This window comes from Topomyia yanbarensis, chromosome 3, assembly GCF_030247195.1.
Source record: "Topomyia yanbarensis strain Yona2022 chromosome 3, ASM3024719v1, whole genome shotgun sequence".
Taxonomy (NCBI): Eukaryota; Metazoa; Arthropoda; class Insecta; order Diptera; family Culicidae; genus Topomyia; species Topomyia yanbarensis.
Window position 1 is genome coordinate 38,403,429 of NC_080672.1, and position 27,893 is coordinate 38,431,321.

Genomic DNA, 27,893 nt, shown 5'->3' on the forward strand with positions numbered 1-27,893 from the left:
TTTTTTTTTAACAAACATTATATAAAAGCATCTCTTGCGGGATATCCAAACCTGCATATCCCGATATGTACACATTCACATTACAACTAAAGGATGGTTTAACTGGATACATTTGTGCCTATGATAAGTACGCGGAATACATGGAGAAAACATCGTTTTAAACTCGTCAAAACGGTACAAAAAAAACCTAATTAATGCAGAACATATCACAAATTCACTGATTAACATAAAGAAGGATGAAACAAGATCCGGAGACAATATCATTCCCAGTAAATAGCTAAATCCGTTACCCAGTATTATGGCTGCACTCGGATTTTTACCTCAGAGACATACTGAGTAACGTTTGTAGAGCAGAGCTGAACACTCATCTAATTTGGATGGTCACAGTTCCGACAGTAAGTAAACCCCCAATAAGTCGTCTAGTCGTTGTTGGACTGCTACTGGTTCACTGGAGACCGCTACTACAGCGGTTGCATTTCGGTTGAGTCTTTGTAAATGCCACCGTTGACGGATTTCACGATTTCAACGCTGTACTCATCATCGTCCGTCATTGCATGCGAAGCGAGCAGCCGATCCTCGTTGACCTCCTTGCTAGCGCGACCAAATAATCTAAGGGGAGAGGTTTTTTCTCATTAGTTTATAATTGCTTATGGAAAGCTGTATAAGCGGAGGAAGATACCTTTTTACGCTAGAGTTGCAATCAGTGTGCAGAACAGGAAACCAAACATGCTAGATACTACTTATAATAGATTTAGTTGAGTGCATTCGCAGGGCAGTGTTTCTCAATGTGTTATGCAGACTTCCCATGAACATCGACAAGTTTGTACCTGTCTGCAAAATTTCGTGCACGCGTTCAACATGCTTCGTCGCGATGTGCAGGTTCACCTCGAACATCGAACCGAAGCGAACGATGGATAAACTGTAGTTCAAACATCCGTGTACCTACACCGGGTGCGTACACGAGAACGATTCGCACAAGGCGAAAAGAGTCAACGCTAGTGATGATGCGAGTGAGAAAGAGAAAACTGGTGCCACGAACCTATGTATGTGCACACCGTGTACGTACATGGGGTTCGGTTGTGTAGGTGAACATGTGCACGTGTTTTGGTACGAAATAACGTGTTCGAGTTCGTTTAATATGAGTTTAATATGACCACAGAACCGGAGCGAACATTGTGTACGATGTTCGTTTGGGAGGTCTGGTGTTATGTGATGACCTAGGGGGAGGAGCCAGCTTTAACAGTGTTGAATATTTTAGTACGATAACTGGATAGTAAAAATGAGTTGCCGTAATGTGATTTTTCGGTTAATCTATATGTAGTTTCTTTTGTGGTTTTACAGAGTATTTCAAGGTTGCAAGAATCGTGTATGTAAATTCTCTGACAAGCTACTAAAAAAGTAATCCAATAAATATTATATTAAATATACGTTTTTGTGCCTTTCCAACAAAAATGGAGGTTGCATGAAATTCGAAAAAGTATCGATTGGTTCTGAAAACAACCACTATTCGAGGTAGCATAAACGCAATTGTTAAGATGATTAGGTTTCTAATTCCCACATAAAAATCATTGGCTCCGCCCCCAACTTACATTTTGTTTAAATGATCTGGAGTTATATGAGTAACATGTTTAATATATTTGTTAAAATATTCTATAAAATGTTACAAAAACAAATACAGTAATACGCTTGTAGTAGTGAAGTGACGGTCATTAGAAGCCTAAACTATAAGTGAACCTACATAAGAACACACTTTCAGTAAATAAGTCGAATACTCTTTTTGGTAGTATCGACTACGTTATCTATCTTCTACTTAACCGTTAAAGGAACTTAAAAGTGGTTAATAACTGCCTTACCATCTAAGTGAATTCAACTTTTGAAATCGTAAATGTTAGTCGATGCTACTAGGTATTAATAGGTGCTCTGAAAAAACTGAAAATCAAATCAAGCTTTTAGTATCCAGCGAAACAAAATCAAAAATATATCGAAAGCGAACAAGCAAACACCACAATGCATATTCCATCAGCTACCAAAAAGCGGGCAGCGCAATAGCACTTACTTGGCCAGCGTGGAGCTGGTGGAACGCCCAAAGTTGGGTCGTGGAATATCGTCTAGTCCGCGGTGTACGGAAACCGTTTCCGGATCGAGAAGTGCTCCCGCTTCAACCAGCGCTACATATTCGGACGTTTGGAGGGCAGCTTTCGTGGGCTTTTTGTACAGTTTCAGCATCAGCGAGGAGCACACCACCGAAACCGAACTGAGGGCCATTGCTGCAGAAGCCATCCAGGGCTGAAAATATCTCCAATCGATTACTTTTCTTATAATTAGCACGAGCTTTACTAATCTTGACTTACCTCCAAGATAAATCCAAATGGCGTAAATACTCCAGCTGCCAGAGGAATTCCAAGCAAATTGTACATACTGGCAAACAGGAAGTTTAGGTGAATCTTTCGAACAGTCTTCCGTGACAAATCCAGACAGGCCACCACATCTAACAGGTCGTTCTACAAATACACAATTATGCATATAAACACATTATCACACAGCATATATTGTCATACCCTCATAAGCACAACATCCGCCGCCTCGGCAGCTACATCCGTTCCGGAAGCAATCGATATACCAACGTCCGCCTGCGCCAACGCCGGACTATCGTTCACGCCATCGCCAACCATTGCCACGCGCATCCCATTCTCCTGCAGTCGTTGGATTTTGGCTACTTTGTGTGATGGAAGAACCTCCGCAAAAACTCGGTTGATACCGACCTGACGGGCGATGTTTCCCGCCGTGTTCTTATTATCCCCGGTAAGCAGGATAACCTCGATGCCCATTTTTTTCAACGTGTAAACCGCCAAATGTGCCTCCGGTTTAACCATGTCCGAAACGGATACCATGCAGATCAGTTGACTATTTATCGCACAGAGTATTGCAGTGTTTCCCATCTGTTCCTCTTCGGTCATTTTAATGTGGATTTCCGGCGGAACGATGATTGCATTCCGATTCATCCATTCTCGATTGCCGATCAGTACGTTGAATTCGTGCACTCGCGAGAAAGCTTCTACGTTGGGTTCAGTATCAATGGTTTCCACCTGTAACAGCTGCTGCAGTTCGATCGTGTTCTTCTGCGATGGACTCAACGGTGGTATGAGTTCTTCTATTACCGCACCATTAACAAAACTTAGCATATTGGAGTCACTTTTGTAGGAGTTTAGATAATTTTTGATTTTTTCGGAGCGTAGACCTTGGTTCAGGATACCATCGACATTAGAAATCACACAACGGATTCCGCAGCCCGGTACAGCCATAAAGTTTGTACACTTTCCGAAAGCATCAACCTCTAGTACTTCCTTCACAAACTTGACCACGGCTGCTGCGATCGGATGTTCACTGTTTACCTCCGCTGAACCTAATATACACAAAGCGCGTGCAAGTGAGCAAACCTTTAACAAATAATGTAGATAATTGCTTTTATTCAAAAGGAACTCCAAATTTAAACCTACCTTAGGCTTCACAAACATGCAGATTCTGGAAGTCATCGGCATCCCGTACGTAACGGTACCAGTCTTATCGAAAACGACTGTTTTAACTTTGTGCGCATTTTCAAGTGGTCCCGCTCCTTTAACCAAAATACCGTGCAGAGCCCCGACCCCGGTGGAAACCATAACCGCCGTAGGGGTAGCTAAACCCAGTGCACATGGGCACGCAATCGCCAGCACACTGAGCGCACATCGGAAGGCATAACTGAAGATAATTTCCTGTCGGTTTAGCCCCTCCTTGGCAGCGTCCGACATGGGAATGTGGTTGATGTCGATGAATCCGCTTATAGTCCATCCGAGCAGCGTGACGCAAGAAACGGCCACCACGAAGGGTACAAAGTAACCGGCAATTTTATCCGCCAACTGCTGGATCGGTGCCTTAGAGGTTTGCGCTTCCTCTACCAGTTTGACGATCTGCGCAAGTGTGGTGTTCTCACCGGTATGCGTAGCGATCATAAGCAACAGCCCGTTCTGATTGATGGAGCCACCGATTACCGCGGAGTTCTTCTTCTTTGGCACTGGCATGGATTCACCGGTGATGAGACTTTCGTCACAGGTGGAGTTACCGCAGAGAACCTGGTGGCGAGAAATAATATCGTTTGTAATTGTGATCTGCCAGCACCCCTACTCCATTAAATAATACACTCACCTTTCCATCAACGGGCACCTTGCTGCCGGGAACCACCTTCAACGTATCACCCCGCTGCACCAAATCCACCGAGATGAGCTTCTCCGATAGGACCTCGTAGTCTTCGCCAAGCGTTACCAGTACCGCTTCGGTAGCCTTCAGTGACAATAGTTTCGAAAGGGCTTCCGAAGTTTTACCCTTGGCGATATGCTCCAACCAGCGACCGAGTGAAATAAAAATGAACAACATTGGAGGCGTATCGAAGAACGTTAATGGGGAAGTTTTCGATCCCATCACCATCGCGGGGATTAGAACGGCAACCGAGTAGATGTAGCTGACGGTGGTAGCCATGGTTATAAGCACGTCCATATTACTGGCTCCGTGTTTCACCGCCCGGTAGGCTTGAATGTAAAAGTGCCATCCGCCGAAAAATTGTACCGGCGTCGAAAGAACGAACATGATGAGATTTTCCAACGACAGCCCAGGAATGACACAGCACATTTCCTCGTGACTGTGCGTTTCCATCAGAACCATAAAATAGATCATGGCCACCATACAGGGACCTCCGAAAGCGAGTGAGATGAGGAACGCATTGCGCCACTTACGAATTTCCTCCTTATGCTCAAGATAGCTGTGAGCCATTTTGTCCTTGTTTGAGAGAACAGTAGCTTGAAAGCCTAAATCCTGAATCGCTTCGCATATCGTTCTTGCTCCAGTCTTTTCGTTGTTGAACGAGAAACGTCCTCGCTTAAGGGTTAACGCGACGGACGCTTTCAGAACTCCCGGAATTTTTAAAACAGTCTGCTCAATTTTATTCACACAGGAGCTGCACGTCATCCCGAGGATTTCGATCTCAACCTCGGCTTCCCCTGTCCCAGGTTCGTCTATGATTTCAGTCGGAAAGCCTAGATCCGTGATCGATTTGGCAATATCTTCGGGTCCGGTCAACGCTGCGTCGTATTTGACCTCTGCTTTCGCGGCCAAAAGCGCTATGAGAATCGATTCTACTCCGTAGATTTTCTTACAGTGCTTTTCAATTGCCGATACACAACTGGCGCACGTCATGCCCTGTACGTGAAGGAAGCACCGTTTGAAATTTTCCTTCAGCTGCACCTGCTTACCGTTGGTGGCCCCGTTCGAAAAAGTGAGGTCCTCATCGATCGAAATTAACTTCTCCGAACGGGCCAACCGGTTGTTGACGACGCTTTGGTTATTGTCAGTCTTTTGATATTCACTCTCCTCGTTAGCTACTTTCGCCTCAAATCCCATGTCGTCAATTTGTTCTGCTATTCGCTCGGGGTTCGTCACATTTCTATCGTATTCTATCAACCCTAACTTTTGCTCTAGCATTACTTTAACCGACACAATGCCGGCTTTACCCTGCATGTTGCCCTCGATGTTCCTCACACAGGATTGGCACGTCATTCCATGTATGCTTATTCGAGCTAATAACACATCGTTGCCTTCATCCTTCATCGTTCTCCGTTCGTCATCACTGTAGGTGCATTCAAAACCCATATCATCGATGTCGGACGCAATCTGGGCCGGATCGGTCAGCGTTGGATCGTAGTCTATGTAGCCAGCATTTTCGGCTAGAATAACGCTGATCTTGATAATACCGTGCTTGCTGCCGATGTTTCCTTCGATGTTCTTCACGCACGACTGGCAGGTCATGCCGATGATGGGCAACCGGACGGAGGCTACCTGCTGTTCCAGCAAACCCGTCGATTCGCCGTAGTCGTCCATGTTTTCTCTGGAAAATAGAAGAGGGAAAAAATCAAACAAACCGTAGATAGTGAATTGCAGCGAATCATAATTGCGATTATAACGTTTGGAAAGGCTAATAAAAGTGTGCGTCTATCTTCAAATGTATTGGTATCAATGTCACTCTTATTCATTATTATTAAGTTCAGCAACAAAGCGTAATTATTCGACACGCTCAAGTACACAGTCGCATAGTGTACGGATTTTTTCGTCCGATTATTTATAACCAAGAAAGAAGTGCTCCTCAGACTTCAAAAATTCACATTTATTATCAAAATTACACTTCATTATTCGCTATTAAAAACTAATAATCACACTAGACATAAAGAGTTTTTCGCATTAAAACACGAATAAGTCATTCTTCCACCAATCGTGTCATATGTTTTAAGAAGATATAACGATTCAATCGTCAAATCTGAATGTACCTAATCAAAAACTCAACAACCGATAGCAGCAAGAAGATATTGACAAACGAATGGAAAGTGGAGCAAAACCTGGTTTGTACCGGCAATTAAAGCACATAAGGTAGCAGCAGAGATAACGAGCATCGAAAGTGCGACTCCAGAGATCACGTAATCGTACGACTTCGATCCGACGTTATCATTTTCGTGGATTTATATTATTTAAAAACCGTGCATTTATTCCGTCGATCATATACCTTAACAACTTAATTGTGTCATTGGGATTCACAAATCCGTCTTCTCGTGGTTCCATTCCCCAGCCGCGTAATTGTCCGAGAAAACGTTTGCAACCGACGGTTGCTGGGTCAGAACTCATATAGGTGATTGAACTTCAAAATAACATTTTGCTAGCCTCTAATAACAACAACTGCCACTGATGGTGGGAACTCCTAAACTGCATTAATTGAACGAGTTTCAATACGCACGAAATTGATAAGAATAATTCGTAAATGTGTGTGGGAACTCGCTCTTGGCGTGTTATATGTATACAAATATCACACAGTGTCTTATTAACGACAAGTAAAGTTTATAGGTAGGTATAGGTAGCCCAGGGACGTAACTCAGCAATACGGATAAGAAAAGAACCGTTGTCATTCTTGCATCGATAAAGAACTATCGATAATATATTTACAAACCCTTCTGAAAGATAAGGCAAGGCACTTACAGTTGTATAACCACTCATCTGATTAACCTTACTTTTCGCGGGTTGCCTGACCCTATGCTGTATTTGGATCTCCGTTTTTGGAGCTAGCATCAATCCAGCGCTAGCTTAGTCCTGTCACTAGGATAGTATCGGATTTTAATGAGATTAAATCGAAACGCAAATTCCATACGTAATTTAATCCGCACGAAAATGTCTGCTGGTGCCAGGGATCTCTCACAAAGATTCAAAGGAAATCGAATCGAGACCTTTCCCCTCAGCTTGATGGCGAAAGCAAGATCAACAAACCCACTGTCTTCTATTACAACGATTATACACAAAATCCGGCCGATGTTTTCTGTACCAAAAATATAGCATTCCACATCATTGCATTGAAGCTTGATATTGACTTGAACTTGATATTCGACCGCAATCGATATTACTTAGGGTCAGAGAGAGAAACTGAGTGACTTTGACCAGGCAAACAAGATTGCTAGCTGCGAGCTTTTTACGAAAAAGTATCATGTCTACATACCTGCAAGGGCAGTTGAAATTGATGGAGTAATCATCCAAACGCCTTCGTTGCAAACACCTCTCGACAAACATAGGATTACGGCCTAAAAGCCAACTGTCAAAATTTTCTTTGGAAGGAAATTCCGGACAAACCGTTACTGGCCGAATACAGTACATAGCAGTTAACGATAAAGACAACTTTTCTCTTTAATCTACTGCCAACATCTGTGATTTGCGAGTTACGGTTTGTCCGAAATTTCCATTCAAAGTGAATTTTGACAGTTGGCTTTTAAGCCGTAATCATATGTTTGTCGAGAATTGTACATTACCGAAACCCATTTCAGCAATAAAGCACTGGTTAGAAAATGCGAATAGAATCATGGGGATCATTTTTACAGTAGGGATGTTGAAAAGTGTCCCAACTGTGCGGAGACTCCGCATGATCTCTCGACATGTACCGTGTACACATTATGCGAGGAAAAACTGAAGCGTCTAATCGCTCTTTTGTAGAAATGCTACAAAGATCGTCGCCACCGACCACGACTAAAGTACTAATCTGACGATTGCTTTGAGGGGACATGTGCTTATAATCTTTGGAAAGAGGAACATCATTTCCTCTCTTAAGATCAGAGTTAGAAATGTTCAAATTTATTGAATGAAAATTGATCATATTCAGCCGCATTTATTTTCAATATTCCGGCGCAACTGAGAACGTCAAACGAACCAGCTATCCATTCATTCAATGCAGACATTCATTCATCTCCGATTGCAGCACGAAGCGAATGTGCAACAACGAATCAAACGCATCAAAGTAGGCCTTAGCAGAATGTAAGCGATAATAATTAGTATTTTATATGTTTAGCGACATTTGAAAACATTTACTTGGAAAATTAGTGAAATGAATATTATTGTACGATATTCAACTGAATGAATATATCTATTCATCACGAGTCGCATCAGGTTCATTTTCAGCCGTCATAAAAGAGCTTCGATTATTTTTAATTCTGCTTAAGATACATCGTTAAGGACCGAAGCAAGATGCTTCAGGTCTCTGAAATCTAAGAAACGAGCAGGAATTACCAGCAGTTCCTTGGATACTAAAAACCTCAAGTGACCCCACATTTCAGCCAGAGATTCAACATCTGGATATAAACAACTTTTAAGAACACTGATCCTCATATGACTTCTAATATTTCTCAGTTATCTTTTTTCTATTCTTCTTCTTCCCAGAATCATAAACATCAATGTTTATTTTCATTCGAACCCTGCTGGTTACTACACGAAACCCGTACAACTCAGGTGCTACAACAAGAACCATCGATGACCTAGAGTTACCACAAAAAGGTAGTTTAGTTAGTGTCGTCATACAAACCAACCAGCTTGAGTTCAATACCATCAACATGAATGCATTAGAACAGATATCACAATAATCCGCAACGCGTTAGCCTCTAAAATTAGTTTTAGAAACTTGTAACTATGCATAAAAATATCGGCTAACGCAAATAGCAAAAGGCTACTCAACACCTACCACTCTTGATCTAATTACAGAATACATATCGCAATACAGAGAAGTAGATTCCGTTACACCTGATACGTTGAGAAATTTCTTCCCGGGTACACCTAGGGTTGTGGTACCGGTAATACCGGTACAGAAAATCCCGGGAATACCGACCCATTTTTGGTACCGTAATATCGGTACTGAACAAAAGCCAGTATCGGTATTTTCGGTACCATACAATTTTTTATGAATAATATGTGGACTCTCTAGGGGGACCTGTTTCAAAATATCGGTCTACAAGATGACTTTTAAATATATTAATTGTCTTCTAGATAAATCGTTGAGCTAACACCTTTGTAGGGGAATGAGGTGGGGCCATCATCATAATAATTCTAGAAGTAAAACATTACTAGCTCCCGTTGTACTGAACGGTATGTTTAAATTCTTGCTTTATTTTGTCGAAATTAAAATTTAACGATCTTGTACTAAATTTCAAAATATTCACATCTAGCGTAAGAGACGTAAAAATTTGCTATTATTGTGTTTATTAGCGACATTCTGGTTTTCATTATTCACTGGGTGGCGCGTAATAAGACTATGGTCTAAGTCATGTCTGTATTTGGTTTGATTTTAAACCATTATCTATAAAAGAACGAACAGCGAGCTAATAATTTTAGAGTTGGTGAACTGCTTGAAATGGGGCGATTTGTAATAATTGGTGATCGAAAAATTCTGGAAAACTCAATACTTTACGGAAATGCAAGGAGCCTTGGTATGCATTAGAGAATAGTAGGCAAATGACATAAAGATCAAAACCAATTTACAGAAAAGCAAGAGAGGAAATGCGAGCAACCTGCTCGGATTTACTGCCATTTTCGCTTTGATTTACTGTTATTAATAGGGTTTCTTACAGTTACCATCTGTTGAAGTCGACGAAAGTCGCACCGCTTAGCAGTTAGTGATATCAAAGTGGCCTAGATTTTAAAATAAAAGAAAGTGCCGCATACGAAAAATATCTTCTGTGAAATGAGTCATATCATTCCGAAGCAATTAAAAACAATAAACATGTTTTTTGATCAGCACAAATCAATCATCTGAGAATAAGGTCATCAGTTTTAGCATTCGATTTCACTTTGAAGCTGTTTTCGATTTTTTTTAAAATGTTCGAGTACCGGTACTTTACCGGTACTGAGGGCTTCAGTACCGTAGTACCGGTTCTCACCAAAAAGGGTCGGTACTGCGAACCCTAGGTACACCTAACGGTGTTCTTGTGGTGAAGATGCGGATCGAAGGACGTATCCCATCCCACTTGACTATAAAACTCAAAACCCACGAAGCTACTATTAACCAAACTACGTTATGCACACATGGAGGGGAAACTCCTACGTGCAAGTATTGTAATCAGACAGCGCACCACTGACAACCTTGCGCGGATGATACAGAGAAGAATGCATCTCTACTGATTGCCAACGCATCCACGGCAAACCAACCCCAAAAAAAGTTTTCAATACCAACACCTGAACCACAAACGGTTGGCAAATTTGTGGCAGCTGTTCAGTCCATATTGACAACTGCAAAAGCAGCATCCAGCACCCCAAAAACCACTTTAAGCAACATCGGTGAAGGAGTAATAACAATGACGACGGATTTACATTGGTCACCCGTAAGTGCAAAAGCAAGAAAGAACATCTAATCGCGAGCACCAAGACACTTTTAACGATTATGATCTTAATGTAAAGGACAGGAGAAAATGAAATGATCCCCATGACGCAGTAGGCGAGCCGCGTAAGAAGGTCTCCGCTCGCAATAAAAAGTTGCGCGCAATCAATAATATTTGTTTTTATTTATTTTTTTACATATTGTAAACACAACACATCCACGGCTCCGTTAAGCTACCGTAATAAGCTGTGTCAAATAAACGAAATAAAAAAAATGCCTCATCTGCCCTATCTACTGGAAAGGATGTAATAACTATCGAGGAAAAACGATCCTCAATTCCGCTTATAAGGTACTCTCCCGTGTTCCGTTCAGCAGATAAAACATGTATGAGGAATTCCACGAAGATCCGTCCGAAAATCTTTAAAATCGTGACCGACCATCTTAGATTATAATGAAACTTTACACATTTCACCGGCATGGAAGTCTAAACATTTTCCACAATCAGTATGATTATTTCGACTCAAGAGCGATTTTTTAGAAGGGCGTAGACATTTCTACGACTACGAACATTAATTTCAAAGTTTTTTGTTCGATTGCTGTTTTTGTACAGTAAAACTTTCTGAGAACGAGTTACAGGGAATGAATATTTCTGCACGAAAAAAATATACACTGAAAAATTTCATAAAAGCAAAAATTTGTGTTAAAAATTTAAAGTGAAAAAAAACCCCATTTTTTTCTAATTTTTTTATATTTTGTCAACAAAAACTTAAAGAAAAAAGAAACATTTTGAATATGATTGCATGATGGAGAACTTATCGGTAAAAAAGTTTTTCTAGCAATAACTTTATACATGCTTTTAAATTTAAATTTCGTATAGCTTTTAAATGGTTTACAATATCGCCTTGATGTCAAAGAGAAAGTTATAGGAAATGTTATAAATCTTTTGAAACACCTATCGTTGTTGATAGAGAAATGCGAAAAACTTCTGAAATAGTCGTAATAAAACAAAATAATTGTGTTGTTAAAACAAAATTTGAAATATCTCGTGAAATACCACATTTTAGATTTTTTTTATTAGCATTTTGATTTAAGATGGCGTTTAGAATCATATTCAAAAATAAAATTGTATTTTTGACTGCAAATAGTATGAATTATAAAAATATTTCAAAAGTTGTTGTTAGGAAAACTTTTTTCTTGAAAGCTTCTCCATGATCCAAATACACTGACAAAGTTTCTTTTACGTCTTTAAAACGATAAACATTAAATTTTTGACATTTTATGATGGGGTAACGAGAATAACTTTTAAAAAGGGGATAATCACACGAATTAACTGTTTATGGAGCAAAATTCCAAATGTCTCGAAAACTATCGCATTTTGGAAGATTTTTGTTAAATGCATTTTGATTCAAAACGATACTTAAAATTATATTCTCCAATAAAATTACAGTTTTGTATGTCAATCAGTATGGAATTTAAAATCATGTATAAAGTTATTGTTAGAAAAAACTTTTTAACCGATAAGTTCTCCATCATACAATCATATTCAAAATGTGTCTTTTTTCTTTAGGTTTTTGTTGACAAAATATAAAATATTAGAAAATGGGTTTTTTTTGCAATTTAAATTTTTAACACAATTTTTTGTTTTTATGTTTTTCTCAGAAAGTTTTGCTGTATAAAATATAGTAATCGAACAAGAAAATTTTGAAATTAATGCATGTAGAAATGTCTACTCCCTTTAAAAAATTGATCTCGTATAAAAACAATTGTCAGAGAAAATCAAAGAGATTCATAAACCGAACTCAACTTCAAAGTACGAATCGACGATGGTCATATTTTGTGGTCGGCCGGTTTCTCATGGAATCCCTCGTATGCTGAATCTTTTGTCGGTGAATATCAAAGCGGGTTACGATCAACGATGGATCAGATAGTGACCCTGCGATAAATCTTGGATGAATTCCAGGAATATAACTTACCAGCTCTTCGTGGATTTCAAGGCAGCGTACGATTTAGTACAACAAAACGAACGTGAGCAATAATGCTTGAACATGGAGTTCTGAAAAAATTGATTAAGCTTTGACACTGGAGGGGTCAAAATTAATCGTTAAAATAGCCGGAGAGACATCCGACTGGTTTGTGAGGTAAGATGGATTGAAACTGACCCATGTACTCTCTAATCTATTACTCAGCATGGCGCTCGAAGATGCGATACGAAGATCTGATATGCAAGGTAACGAACCATTATCATTAGATCTCACAAGCTTCTTGGATACACGCACGACATCGACATCTTTGGCGCCGAACGCATAGCACTAAAAGAGGCTATTGTACCTTCTAAAAGGAATGTTGCGAAAATCGGACAGACTAAAAATTTTGACAAGACAAAATATATGGTGGCTAGTAGTGAGGCAGTCCGAACGGAGTAAGCTTCGAGGTGGAAATCGACGGGGTACAGTACGAAGTTGTCAGTAAAAGTAGAAAATGGATAATGTCGTAGATGCAAGAACCACGAGCTGTACCAAGTATACAAATATATTGATAAGCCACGGCAGACTGGAATGAGCTGGATATTTAGCTCGAATGCCAAAAGAGAGACTTGCTCGACAGATAACCTGGACAGATCCCACACTCGCTGGTTGTGTTCAACACATCATCGATGTTTTATGGGACTAATCTGTCGAATAGATAGCTTAGATACATCATCTAACTAGACACCCAGTTGGTACAAGTTACTGACGAGATGAATTCGAAACACAAAAATCAAACCTAATTAAGGTTAGGTCTTGTGCCTTTAATGCGTAAATTGGTTTAATCAATGTTTCCTTTTGGGGATTATTCTGTATATATAAAAGTCAATGTTTGTATATATATATGATTGATGGACTCGCAAACGGCTTAAGGTTCAAGTTACCTTTTTTAAGCATGTATTAGAATTGAACGCTTGGTAGTGTGCGTAGGAAAATTTGTGTTCAGCTTTGCCACCGGATTATCCATTTAAACCTTTTTAAAACTCAAAAAGAAGAATATCAGTCGATTTATTAGATCATAACGATTCAATTCATGCAAAATACCTGCTGGAAAAACCATCGGCTCAGTTAAATGGTGCTTTTGAAAAAGTGGCTGTGGTTTTTTCATTGCGCAGTTGTGTTGCGTACCCCAGCTCGGTGTGGTAGTGTGATAAAAAATCAAAGCCACTTTTTCAAAAGCACCATCCAGCTAAGCCGATGGTTTTTCCAGCAGATATTTTGCATGAATTGAATCGTGATGATCTAATAAATCGACTGATATTCTTCTTTTAGAGTTTTGAAAAGGTTTAAATGGATAATCTGGTGGCAAAGCTGAACACAATTTTTCTTACGCATACTACCAAGCCTTGAGGTAACTTGAGCCTTAACTGATTGCCGTAAAAATTTATACATAGTAGGCATTTGCTATGGAGCGTGTTTGTATGCTATTGGTTGGAGATTATCTGCCCGCCAGATGACGCTTTAGAACAAATTGTGTTTTTTCTCCTATTTCATTGAAAGTCGCAGCAACGCTCGACGGGTATTAGCTAGTATTGTATAATCTAAAACTTTTAAAGTTGCACTCCGAATATTTTTGGAGATAGGTTTAGTAGAACTTTGAAGCACGCACTCAAAACCACGAATCTAATATCGGTTCATAGCCCTGTAAGTAATAAATGTAATAACTCATGTACGCATATATTTCGTAAAATATTATTTACATTAGTACTTAAACCACTTAGGCGGAGAGGAATTTTGCTAAATCGTCTATACAATCACCATATTGATTTTTTCCCAAGGATCGAACGTATATTTAAAGTATACTTAAAGAGAAGTACGTATTATGTTGGTCTTTTGCCTAAAAAATCATGCAAACGCTCATTTTTGGGGCCCTGTAGTGTGCTTCTCCTAAATATCTCAAAAATGGGTTTTCTTCAATATTTCGGACATTACACGTACAAATCCGAGCATCAGCATATGCCTGTATAGAACACGCTCACAATGTGATAATCACATAAGGGTGGAACTTGAACCAAATGCAAACAAACACCTCGACAAAGTAAGTTTTCGGAGCGATAACTAGACAGCGGTGTAAAAGACAGCCGCTTATCTTATCGAACTGCGAATCAAAACTGCAAGCTGGTAATAATACATGGTTCTATTACTGATAGGCGTGGATGAAGTATGAATGCCTTCTAATCGAAGGGTTAGTTTCATTCCTTCCTTCCTTCCTAGTACGCGATGACTTTTATAAAGGCATTGCAGATAATAATTATTCGCAGGAGACAAATAGTTTTGCGAATTATCAGTTGGATTGATCGCCATTATCACGTGCATAGCAAAATTTGTTTTCACCGTCTAAACACAGAGCTGATACAGAAAATTTTATTCAATTCAATGAAGTATCAAATAAATAAATGAGATATACACCCTTATTCTTGTTTACGACGAATGCGAAATTCGTTCGAAAGCGGTTCGAATGAATAGTAAGCCCATTTGATTTTGCTTGTCGTAAGTGAGAATACGAACCACTTCTGTTCGAATCTCGCATTGCGTTGCGTTGCGTTGTGACGATGATTTTGGCGGATTGCACACTGACTTCATCATGTTTGACTGCTGATTATCTAATAAGAGTTGCTTAGGAAGTGGTAAGTAGGAATTCATACCAATCTGACCCATATTAAAACCTCAACAGCATGATAGCCATCATTGCCGGCCGCCCCCATCTCCATCGTTCACGGGGAAGGATAAAGGATAAGGTAGACGGGAAGTGTTGATGCTCCACCTACTTAACGGAAGGACGACGATTCATCAGACTCTTCCATAGGTGTCGCGGAGTTGGTGGTTTGGAAGGGTATCAGGTCTAGGATTCGCTCCAAGCAAACGATGCGACCTGTAAAGCATGTTTTATTAGGTAGTTGTTTAGTTAGTCTTCGAGTGCACGATCACTCGAAAAAGAGATGATCTTGTTTAGTTTTTGGTTATTTTTAAACTCTGGGCAGCCGGCTACCGAGAGTATACTATGTTCCCTAAACAAAAGCAATTTGAACTCCACACGGCCGACCGTGGGAGTATTGCCTAGAAAAGCTAATCTTATCCGCGTAATGGGCCGGATCACTATTTATTGCAACAGTATTTGGACAGAATTCGCTACTTCTTCTCTACGATATATTTATTGGCTTGAAAACTACCGAGTGATAACACATTATACAGGCAAAAATAGCGAGAGATGTTATAAATCAAGGAAAGTATTTCTTATTTTCCATATCGGATTGTTTGTGGAATACAAGTATACGAGCGATAATACCGAACACTGAAGGGAAATATAAAGGATTGTTAACCTGATGCACGGGCTTGTTAGCAATAACGGAGCTTTAAATTAGGTTCATAAAAACAGACGCGGCGAATTTTCAATACGTATTGACCCGTCTTCATAGATACTAGTCAGATTAGTCGTATTGGGGCTAATTTCCGATCAACTATTCATTTTTACGGCAATGTTTTCTCGACTAGATCTGTTCGCACCCTCTCATTCTGTTCGCACCCTCTCATTCTGCGGTCTAAGGACCAAATATCATCAATAGACTTAGACTCGCGTGGAGGCATGAGATAGGAAACTTGTAAGAATTTTGCTATCCCACCGTTTGACTACCAGAATGGATGGGAGAACAGTAATACTAGCAAATACCGACTACCATAAGAGCGGTGCAAATTTGAACGAGTGACGTAGAGTACTGCACTGAAAAAAGGACCAGGAGTGCGATTTTACGAAGTTTTAGCTTCCGATGGCCCTACATTTTCTGACAAAGTGAAGTTCTTGAATGTTGAGATTTTTATTACTGTTTAGAAAAGCAAAAGTATCATAAAGCTAGTGTCAGGCCTTCATGAGACCTCAAGGAGTCACTTTTGGAGGTATTCGTAAATGTAGATTTGTCAGTAGACGGTTCCAAATATAATAGAAAAATACCTAATTTAACACAACTACAGATCACTTGCAACATAAAAAGCTTTTTGTGAAATTCGACAGCTCCATCTTAGGCCAATTCAATAAATTTCCTACATGAAAGTTTCCATTTTTTAAAAACGGTTTTTAAACCAAAGCTTTGGAAGTTAAACCTTGGCGTGGAAGTGCCGGTATATTAATATATTCTGTTACTTAGTGTAGAATTAGATTTCGTCATTTACGGCTAATATACAACCGCCAGAAGAAACTTAAAACGTTGGTACACAATCAAGAAAGGCGAATCAGAAAAGGTGAGTATATGTCAGTGATTCACTAAATACAGACTGGAAAGAGGGTAATATGGAAAACCTTAAGGTCCGTCCAGATTAAGTCTTCGGTACGGAGCAAAACGTCGGCCTAGGAACTCCTAGCATGTTGTTAGTCGCCTCTTACGACATGGGAGCAGTTCCCAGAGGTTCTATTCTTGGTTGAAATAGTGCAAAAAGATTTCAGCCCGCCGGACACCACACGGCTTCACTTCTGTTCGAATCTCGCATTCGTCGTAAACTAGAATAAGGTTGATACAATTTTCACTATGTTATATTTCTCCTTAGTGGAGAAAATTTTAAATGAAAACAATATTTTCTCCATTAAGGAGCAATTGTTTAAAACCATCTTTGCGCGTGAAGAGCACGAAACCTACAGCTAAATTAGTTATGGAATTGGCGTTTCGACTTCGTTTCATCAGAAACCGACACTAACTTAGTAACAGTACTAAGCTAGCACCGGATTGCGCTTAGACTTGTCACTAAATTAGTGCCAGATTCTGATGAGACGAAGTCGAAACGCAAATTCCATAACATACATAAAATTTTGTTTCACTTTTAAATTTTTCATTATTTTTTTATTAATGATATTTTTGGACCACGCCAATCGTAAACATGGCTTCGTCTTTCACCATTTGCCTGCCTCGGTTGTAGACAGGCTTTGCAAAGATCGTAATTATTCATTTCCAAAATTTTCAAATATTCCACTTTCAAATGTTGATGAAATTTTTACTAAACAACCGAAAACGACATCGTCACGGTAAATATTTTCTGCCTACAAGTACTAAATACTGCCGAACACATCAAACCAAAATAATATTGCTAATAATAAAGCAAAATCTGCCACTCAAACCGTTTCCTACCTGAAATTAGACCACATTTCGTAAGCTTTTTTTCTCCACACCTCAGCTTTGCCACTAACAGATCTGAATTATTCCATGCAGTTCACAGCACTGTCGGTGATCACTCGCGGAACTGAGCTTATTTCGCTATGGTTGGCAGCAGTACCCTCCTGCAGCCTCCTTCATAAACTGCCCCTAGTGGCATTCACAAAACAGCAGTCGGTAGCTTTCATTTTGCGCCAACCTTTATGTTTTTGCCGATCACTTTGTGCAACACTACCCCGTCACTACGCTCAGTGCCTACGCATCGCATTCACACAACAATGCGGCAAAGCTCAGATCAATTTCGAAACTTTCCCACATACGGTGGTAAAACTGGTTCACTATTTTAAGCGTAGATCAACTAAGCACCAGGTGACCGGTAATTCTTGCTATCCCCAAAGGTTGGGAGGTCACACGCAAATGTTAATGTTTGCGAGGTCATGCACCGTTCGGAATTCGATCGAGTACGCAAAATGCGAGTGCAATCGGGTTGGCTACTTGGTCACCAATACAACCGTCACGCGTAGTTCTCGAAAACAGTTATCTTCGCGGGGTAAAATGCCTGATCGTGCGCACGGAGCCACGGATCGAAACTAACTGCCGAAGAGCCTTCGCTTGCGCTGTTCGCTCGGAACTGGTTTGGCGATTTAACACAAACTGAAGCAAGGCGCGAACGGAAAAAACGTGTTTGTGAGTCACGCTGTTACTGACGATTGCGTGCCTATTGGCAGCGGCATTGGGTGGCTCCAAACAGCATAAGCAAACGATGAATGGGGGTTGTGTGTTGTAGTACAGATAGCAGCAGTGATACGAATTTGCAATGGAAAGTGCCATAGTCATGGTTACGATACGAAGCTGTCAATTCGACGCCTTACAAATACCGCTGAAACAAATGAATTTCACTGTTGGAGAGTAGCTGTGTGTGGGGGTGGTTGTTTTGATTTTAATTTCGACAGTTTTGAACTTTTTTGTCCGTCTGGCGGACTGGTTCAAGTTGTTTGACATGTGCTATTAGAAAAAATAGTTTGGTGTTGGGATTACTATTAACAAGTTGATGTTGCATTGTATTCTCGTAGATTCATCAACCCTTTGAGCAACGATGTCTAACACGTGATCAACCCGCTACTCGGCTACTTCCGGTCTCAGATGTGAATCATGTAAAACTCTAACTCTAAGTTATTAGGGGATTCTGTGAAAACACATACTTCTAAAATTATTGAAGATTTTGCTATGTCTTTTTTTGAGAATAGTTCCTGATAGTTTGAACTTTTTCTATTTTGAATATTTTGCGTGATATTTTGGAAACAGTTAAAAATCGAAACACGCATTAGCACCAAAATGCTTTTCCTACTATTTATGTAGGCGCAACTATAATGCACACCGGTTGCGCAACCGATCCCAAGAGCTGGTGATAGTCAAACAAGAGGCCAAAGTGCGTCCTTTCTGTGTGCCGCACCGATTTTTGGAAGTATCTTCGGATACTTGAGAAAATTACTTCCATACATAAAAATTTATCTTCTCACACTTTGGTACTTTGCAACTAATCCAGAAAAAAATCTTGAAAAGTCAGTTATCTGAAATGAATATATACCGTATGCGTGCAAAAGATTGCTACATTTTAGAATTTGTGCCCTTTGCACATCCGTAATATTCAAAAGGCCCTTGTCTGGCAACTTAGAGGGTAAGGCCCTGGTCTCATAAACCATTTGTTCTACATTCGAGTCCCAGATAGGAAGGCTTATTCGTGGTCAGCAGGATCGTAGCACTAGCCCTACAATTGTCATGTACTCCAAGGAATCGCTTGCGAAGTCTGTCGAAAAGGAAGATCAAATTCCACAACGGAATATAAAGTCAAGGAGCGGCCGAGAATTATTGGTTTGTCTCCAGAGCCTTAGCGTGCAGTTGGACAGGTTGGCCCCCGCCAAGGGCGCCAGCCTCAGAGGGGCACTGAAATCATGACCGAATTTTTAATTTTTGTGAGGATAAAACGTGAAATTAGTCAAAAACATGAAATTAGTAAAAAAAAAACAAGTGCATTGAACGCTGAAAAAGAAGAAAATGTAAACACCAAAGGGTTGCAAAACTAATGCAATTTTTGCTCGAAGAGAAACTGAGTCAGGTTCTAACTCCAACTGCTGTTTTAAGGCTCAAGTTACCTCAAGGCTTGGTAGTATGCGTAAGAAAAATTGTGTTCAGCTTTGCCACCAGATTATCCATTTAAACCTTTTCAAAACTCTAAAAGAAGAATATCAGTCGATTTATTAGATCATCACGATTCAATTTATGCAAAATACCTGCTGGAAAAACCATCGGCTTAGCTAAATGGTGCTTTTGAAAAAGTGGCTGTGATTTTTTGTCGCACTACCACACCGTACTGGGGTACGCAACACAACTGCGCAATGAAAAAACCACAGCCACTTTTTCAAAAGCACCATTTAGCTAAGTCGATGGTTTTTCCAGCAGGTATTTTGCATGAATTGAATCGTGATGATCTAATAAATCGACTGATATTCTTCTTTTAGAGTTTTAAAAAGGTTTAAATGGATAATCCGGTGGCAAAGCTGAACACAAATTTTCCTACGCACACTACCAAGCGTTCAATTCTAACACATGCTTAAAAAAGGTAATTTGAACCTTAACTGACTCCCCCATGTGAGAGTGATACTCTTCCAAAAGAGCATAATTATTTGTCGTAGTGAGTGTTTTATTTTTTCTGCAAGAGTGCTTTGGAACGCTTTAGATTCCTAGGACCCTTGATCATATGGACTCTCTCATAATAGGCATAACTATTTCTCAGCATTCTCAATGCAAGAGTCATCCACACGATTCTCGGTACAACAGTCGAACAGGCAGATGATTCTTGTCGAAGAAGACGTAATTGAATACCAAAGTTCGCCCGATACGAGATTGAAGGGACACACAATTTTGTCCCATCCAGTGCGATTTCCATTCAAAAATCTTTGCTCAATGAAGCAAAGGGACCTTAAAATAGCCAACCCCGTGCTTCAATAGATCCACGCACAATCTCGAATCGGTGACCCCACCGTCGATCTCAACTTTTTAAGTGGATATTTAGACGCGATAGTCTTTCATGCAAGCTTTGTTGCCACTAACGTCATTTGCTTGCTTTAAGCAGAATATCACACATCTGAACTTATCTGGACGACCTTTCGGGATATCTGTCACTGTTGAATATGTCTACGTTAGTTCTTTAAAAATCTTTACAATACTTAGCTGATTATCTTTGGTCCAAAAGAAGCTCAAATATAGATGTTTCCAGCCTTCTGGATGGGAACTACAGCAGCTTTTTTCCATACAATTGGAACATTTTTCGAGATTGAGAACTGGAAAATTATGCTTACTGAGGCAGAAAGAGAGCTCGGGCACAATGCTTTATAAGAGCAGGACGCAAGCAATCCGGACCAGGCCCTTTCAACGGATCAACGCTGGTCAAAGCGCTATCTACATCAGCATCATTTACGTCAGGACGAGGTAGGTTGATAGTGTGCGTCGGTTATGTTTCTGTGATGGATAGACTGGAGGGCTGGCAAATACATCTCTGAAGTGCTCTGCAAAAAGGTCCGCCAACTCAGCTGCCGACTGTGACATTTTGTTTCGAAGATAGCAATTTTCTGGTACACCCCGAAACGTTTTCTGGTATTTATAAACGTCCAGAATGTCGAAGGATTACTTCGAATACTGCGTTGGACTTTGTTCGTTTTGTTGTTTCCGGTGTCCGTTGCGTAGGCGAAGCTCTGGATTCCACCAGGGAAATTTATAATCTGCTTTTTTGCTCACACGTTTTTTTAGGAACTGCGGCGAAGAATCTCATATATTGCTTCGTAGAAAGCTGCAACTGCAGGGGGTGCATCGAGTAAAGGGTGTATCGAGTAAAGTCAAAATTGAGATCGTCGTTGATTGTGTCAGAAGCGTGACTACCATCAATAAATATCGCGTAATAAATCTTTAAACGAAGGGTTTATGTCCGTATAGATGTCGGAGGTTCAATCAGTTCAAACACGTACGTGTCGTTGACTAAGGCTAAATCAAGGGTCCGTCCATTCACGTTGCTAAAAGAGCAGATTTGATACAAACCACCAGCAACCAGCGTTTGTGTGATAGCCATCTCTTGTCCTGATATTGCATTTTTAGGAATGCTACCACTTGAGATCGTCATTGAAAATCCACTTAGGGAGAGAGATTGTACAACCAGTACATTGTCTTGTCGGTTGGTTTTCTCAAGAATATTCTGGACTGCAGAAAAGTGAAAGTTGTACATGTCAAGATCGCTGTTCGGTTTCAGATAAATCCAGCAGAAATATGAAGATCAACATGGCAAAGAAACGCGTACGATAACTTGTTCAAAATGTTCACATCCAGGTAACTTTAGTACAGTTCCAGGTAGATTTTTCTTTATCGCTATAAGAACACCACCTCCACGGCTTAGAAGACTGGTAGAAGAGTTGCGATCGCATCGGTAGATTGCGTAGTTCGTCGGTAGCTCAGTGTTTAATATGTCATCACGTAGCCAGGTTTCGGTGAGAGCAATAATATCGTACTCGCAGGAGGTGAGGGCAAGCAAGAAGGCCTGCGTTTTAGTTCTCATTCTGCGAACGTTCTACTAGTAGACGGACAGGAAATCAAGTGCTGTTTGCGACGGTGTGCTATGAACCAATAGGTTTTCAGGGAGCGAATTGTCATTTTAAGCAACATATTCGCCTGAGGAGAGTTCGGAAGCCCCCTCACGACTTCCAAACGTAGGGCCTGGACGACTGATCTGGTCGCCGGCTGGGAGCACGACTGCGTCGGAGCGCTCAGGGCTTCCGTAGTACCAAATATTCTAAAATAACAATATAGTTCATTTCTGCATTTTCTAAAAGACACCACACTAGCGCCGCTATGGCATAAATGGTAACTACTACACTGTAAATTTTACCGTACGTAATGACAGTTCTCAGTACATTATAATACATTATAGTAGAGGTGGCAGCATTCTCAATTAGGGAAAAAAATGTTTACGAAAATGCTGGAAATCCGATCATCTCCATCTGCTTACGTGTACTTGTAATATTTTTTTAACACAGCTGGAGAAAATTGTGCTAGTTTAAAGCAGTAACCCTAACATGCAGATGACGCAAAAGCAAATTACGCTGATAAACTCTCTACATACAGCACGGTAAACACTAACCTCAAATTGTTATTTTATCTACCTATTCTGGTTGTAGTTGAAAACTGGCAAATCCAACCAGCGACAATCGTATTTTCTCTGGTTCTAAACAATGGAATCACGTCGGAAGAAGTGTGCTGTAATCGTACAATGATGCGCTATACAGCGCACTACTTCCGACATTATGGATTAGCACTAAACAAGAGGAAAAACGATAGTCGCTGGTTGGATTTTCCAGGTATATTGATTCTTACATTGCTCGGGCCCAGCAGTATACTTAATGTTTCAGACAAAATACTAACACATGAACAATTTTGCCCACCTTTCACTTCTACTTCGTGGACGCATTTGACATTTCCGCGTTTTTTTTTGTAAACGGCCAATAAGCATACGGTCAAAGTTCACTTTGAGAGAAAATTCCGGACAAACCGCAACTCGTCGAGTATGGATGTTAACATTTTACGAAAAAGAAAAGTTTTCTCTTTCGTCTACTGCTGCGATTTACAATCTGCGATTAATGGTTTGTCCAGAATTTCCTCTCAAAGTGAATTTCTACAGTATGTTTATTGGTCCTTTTCAAAAAGAGATTGCATTCTACGGCACATGCTAATCGCAGAATGATAGTTTTTCGAGATTAAAATCCTTTTTCATCTACAGATATCGTTACATTTATGCCCTTTATGATTCGTATGGAATGTACAGAAGTGGACTATATTGTTCATATATAATATTTGGTAGTACTATGTAATAGGCTTCCGGTGATGGCAGTGATGTGCTTATTATTTATTTGACGTAGATATATGAAAGCCAACCAGTTCCGTTTAAACTAACGCATCAAGTCGTATATTAGATGAATAAAAAATGAAAAATAAAAAAAATAAACTTTTTCGCGCATACGGTAAGCAATAACACTCGCTGAAGTTGTTGTTTACAGAACTTTGCTACAATTTGATGGCTTATCTTAACCACAGCCCCTTTGATTTTTTCGACTTGACTAAACTCGACAGATAAAAAAATACACTCTGATACATTCCTTTGTTCCAGCGTATTCCTTACTCATTGCGACTTTAATCCATTTCAGAAGAATTCTAATCCCTATTCACCGGTTTGCTGTGAATTACAATAGTAAAACGTTATAATCAGTGTTACGAACTGACGACGCACACTCGACGTTTCTCGCTTTCGCCATCAATAAAACTGAATACTTACACCAAGTGATAAGATTCGGTCATAAGCACGTAAGTTTAATCCTGCTCCGTGCTGCTGAATCTTCAAATCGTCGTTGGGTAAACAGTACATTCGGCCGAGCTCTATCGATACGTTGCACATTTCAATTAGCGAACTATTTTTTCCTTATAAGAAAAGATTCTTGTAACCATGCAAAGAAACCACACCGATCAGAAGGTCAACCGGTTAGGTAGCTCTGCAAGAAATCAGATCAAGCAGAAATAATGTCAACGACTCCATTTTTTGACTTCATCTTAGCTTTCAATCGTAAAGGTGCTGCATGTCCAGCCTACCATTGAAAGACCTAGCCAAGTGAGACTCCGTTAGATCGTGCGATTGACAGCGAACGCAATTCTAACCACTAGAAAAACACAAGGTCACGCAAAATCTAACATTCCAAAACTGGATTGAGTGAACATATGGTATGGATTTACGCTGCATGGTTTCTAAACTGCTGGAATATTTGAAGATCTTTACCTGTTATCTGTACTGTCCAGAAGCAGTGCATATTGATACCCATTACTGCTGTTGTTACTCCTGTTACTGCCAGCAGCCCCGATCTGGCTACCGGCTTTGCCCCGTAGAAAATTCATCTCACAAAACCTGGTTGCAGGACACAAAACACAAAACGAATGGTTGACTACACTTCACTCATTACTTTCTTCACAGTTTTCCCAAACAGGAGATAGCAGCGCTAACCCCCAATGGCATTCCGGACACTTTATTTACATTACTAAACACTAATAATTACTGCGATTGAAACACAAGAATAAAATCCTCCAAATAACGACCTGGCCGATAAGAAGGTACAATCGACACGCTAGCGCGATCAACCGAATACTGAACACCGTGTTCAGACTTGACCGCTGCTAAACGAGAAGTGTGTAGGTAAAGGCACTTCAAACATGTTTGCGCTCTCTGTTGTGAATCCACTAATCTTTGTGGAATAGATCAAATTAAGGGTTATATTCAGCGAGTCGAAAAACTTAAATAAAATTCTTTCATTATTGGTGCAACTCGTAAAGTTGACCATGAATTTTGAAATTTTAGCAAAGTTTGAAAGCGCCGGATTGGTACATAGGATAAGGAGCCGATTTTCATCTTATTACTATTATCATCCTACCCATTTGAATCCGTTGAGTCTGCAAATTTTGTTCAACACCGACGCTCAAGTGGAAAGTTCAAATTAGGCACCATTCCTAAAATGGCCAAAACAGACTCATAGCCACATTTTTTTTTAAATTTGCTTATTTGATACAACACAGTATGTTAATCTAACGGTAACATTTTCTTTACGCTATATTTTGAAAATCTTAAAACTAAGGTTACTCTACTAACTAGGATACTACAAAATTATTTCAAATTCAAAACTATTGTTCATGACAAAACCAAGAGAAATAGGGTATTTTGATTGATTGCTGGTATTACGGTCTACGGAACCACTGAAACGATCAACACATTCTTGTCCGTATCTGTCGAGGATCTTAATATCGAAGCAAATAAACGTTATCAAACTATCCTAAAACAAACATTTTCCTACATGCGACAAGTTCTAGGAAAATCAGAGATTGCGATACCAAAGGTACATATGAGGGGATGAATACAAGTTTATATTATATGGTAGTGATATAGGCGATAGTGAACTGTAAAAAAGAAGTTTACACTGCAAGCCTCAAATTTGAACTTGAATTTTTCTTATCATACGCAACTAATCGTGTATGATCTCCACTTTTGTAGAGTTTTACGTCTTTACGGAAAAGGTTGGAGGAGGAGTCGTAAGTGACCCAAGACTTTTCCGTGGATTTATTCATATTTTACTAGAATGAAAAGCCATTCAAATAATTACCATAAAATCTGCATGGAACATACGACGTATACTGAATTTCCTATGCCGTTGGTCATATCATGATCGATATTAAGTTGTGCGTTTATCCAGAGATATAATTGCGTCAAAATTTAAAATTGTAAATGGTTATAAAATCTGTTAAGAGGTCTAAAGTGCGATTATAGCCCCGAAATCTCAGATTCAGTTGCTTGAATTTAACAAAAACAACATTCAGTTTCTACGCCTCCCTTATTCATTCACTTGTAAACTGATTGAAATTTCACGCGGATCGAACGCTCGAGTGCGGAGAAAAATATAAGCTCATTCGCCAACCATAACCAAACAATCATTTGCTAAATGTGGACAAATTGAAGGCAGAGGAATGCTTATTTTACATTTTGAAGCATACATGAACTGCCTAATCTATGTTTGCTGCATTTTGGCTCGATAAACCCTCCTAGAGCCAACACAGAAACAAAATTTGGTTTGCTATCTGAATGACTACGTCCCACGCGAAAAAATTGATGACGCGGTACACAAACGAAAAATTCCATTCGGCGCGGCTACTATGTCAACCAGAATAAACTTTCCAGTGTTTATTTATTTATTTGTGGACAGTCTCCAGAATAAAATTTAATTGATCACTAACAATCGTTCCTGGCTGGAATTTGAGTTCCTAAGATGAGCGGCTTTTTAGACCTACGCCCTACACTCTGGAGCATGAGACTAGGATAACAGATAGCTAAAAATTCAGAAAATCTTACAAGTCGACTAGTGTACCATCGGTGGTACCTAAATAGTTCTAGACAGTACACGCAACAACCAATAGTCACCCCGAAATAATGGACATACGAAGCGTTTATATAGATAGTGTAACCTTAATTAAAGTATAATAGAGCAATAAAAAGATTGCTTTCTACAGCTGAATCAGCGTCGAGTGATAACAGTCTGTTCGTTCGCGATTGTAACAGCCACCTTATGAAAAAAAAGAGAAACCGTATGCATTTTCTGTTGATTTTTGTTAATGTTTTCTTAGTAAAAAAAGTTCTATTTCATTGAGTCAAAAAAATGGACCTTGTCACCTCATGCACTAACTGACGATTGCTCTGTATCAAGTCAAAGAATGGTTCCACGACTAAATACATGTTATCCCCGTTATCTTCTCCTATAATATATGTGACATGCATTGAGTACTCACATTGATTTGTACAGCTTTTCGGTACTAAGAAGCTCCTCCGTCTTACACTTATCATCTGCCACTTTACTGAAGACTTCTAAAAAAGAAAAACAATGTAAAACTAATGTTCAAACTCGATTTAATTTTTTTAAATATAAATATGATATATTATACCTGTTCCCAACGGCTGCAGATTCGATGCCGCCTCCATCGATGAATCCATCCTTTGTTTGGTCTACTTAAAACAATCAACCCCTGGCTCGATCAATTCACTAGCTAAGTAAATAGCTAGGTATATATTACACAACGTTATCTCCGCCCAAGTATACGCCCGCACATTTACATATGGTGCCGTTCTTTTCACTTTTTGTCGTCGCTAGATAATTTTCTTACGATGGAACTTATGCATCCTGCATTTCCGGTTTTAGAAAATTCCGCACTGTACGCGATGAGTACAGTTTAACAATGCACAATTTCATGAACGCCTACGAGTCTGCTGCTAGCCCGACGACATATTCACACACTCGCACCGAAAAGATTGATTATTTTGAATGAATTTAAACCGTTCATTGACAGTTCTTTTTGCTGTGTGATCGTATACAGTGATACTCTTTTTCAGTTGTCACCCGATGCAGGGTTGTGAAT

At 39.8% G+C, this 27,893-nt stretch overlaps 1 protein-coding gene across 5 annotated transcripts; it reads right to left on the reverse strand.

The window, feature by feature from the left end:
- Positions 1-27,788, reverse strand: LOC131688817 (copper-transporting ATPase 2). 5 transcript variants are annotated; one of them, XM_058973352.1, is made up of 8 exons: positions 27,423-27,788; positions 27,270-27,345; positions 4,183-5,914; positions 3,498-4,109; positions 2,559-3,437; positions 2,352-2,501; positions 2,057-2,286; positions 1-609 (listed from the first exon to the last, which is right to left on the reverse strand). In XM_058973352.1, exons 1-8 carry the CDS (start codon positions 27,469-27,471, stop codon positions 462-464), a joined length of 3,876 nt encoding a protein of 1,291 aa, XP_058829335.1. In that variant the 5' UTR covers positions 27,472-27,788; the 3' UTR covers positions 1-461. The 5 variants fall into 5 exon arrangements, with proteins under 5 accessions (XP_058829335.1, XP_058829337.1, XP_058829338.1 ...); XM_058973356.1 differs by lacking the exon at positions 1-609 and adding an exon at positions 646-1,929; XM_058973354.1 differs by lacking the exons at positions 27,270-27,345; positions 27,423-27,788 and adding an exon at positions 24,724-25,120.
- Positions 27,789-27,893: the final 105 nt, after the last annotated feature.

What these genes read in the sequence shown, in the direction of transcription:
- LOC131688817 (XM_058973352.1), bottom strand. Translation starts at nt 27,471, where the DNA reads ATGGATTCATCGATGGAGGCGGCATCGAATCTGCAGCCGTTGGGAACA. An exon ending in GCATGTTTGTGAAGCCTAAG is followed by an intron (nt 3,438 to 3,497) that starts GTAGGTTTAAAT and finishes TATTTGTTAAAG; the next exon opens with GTTTGCTCACTTGCACGCGC. An exon ending in CATTTGGATTTATCTTGGAG is followed by an intron (nt 2,287 to 2,351) that starts GTAAGTCAAGAT and finishes AGATATTTTCAG; the next exon opens with CCCTGGATGGCTTCTGCAGC.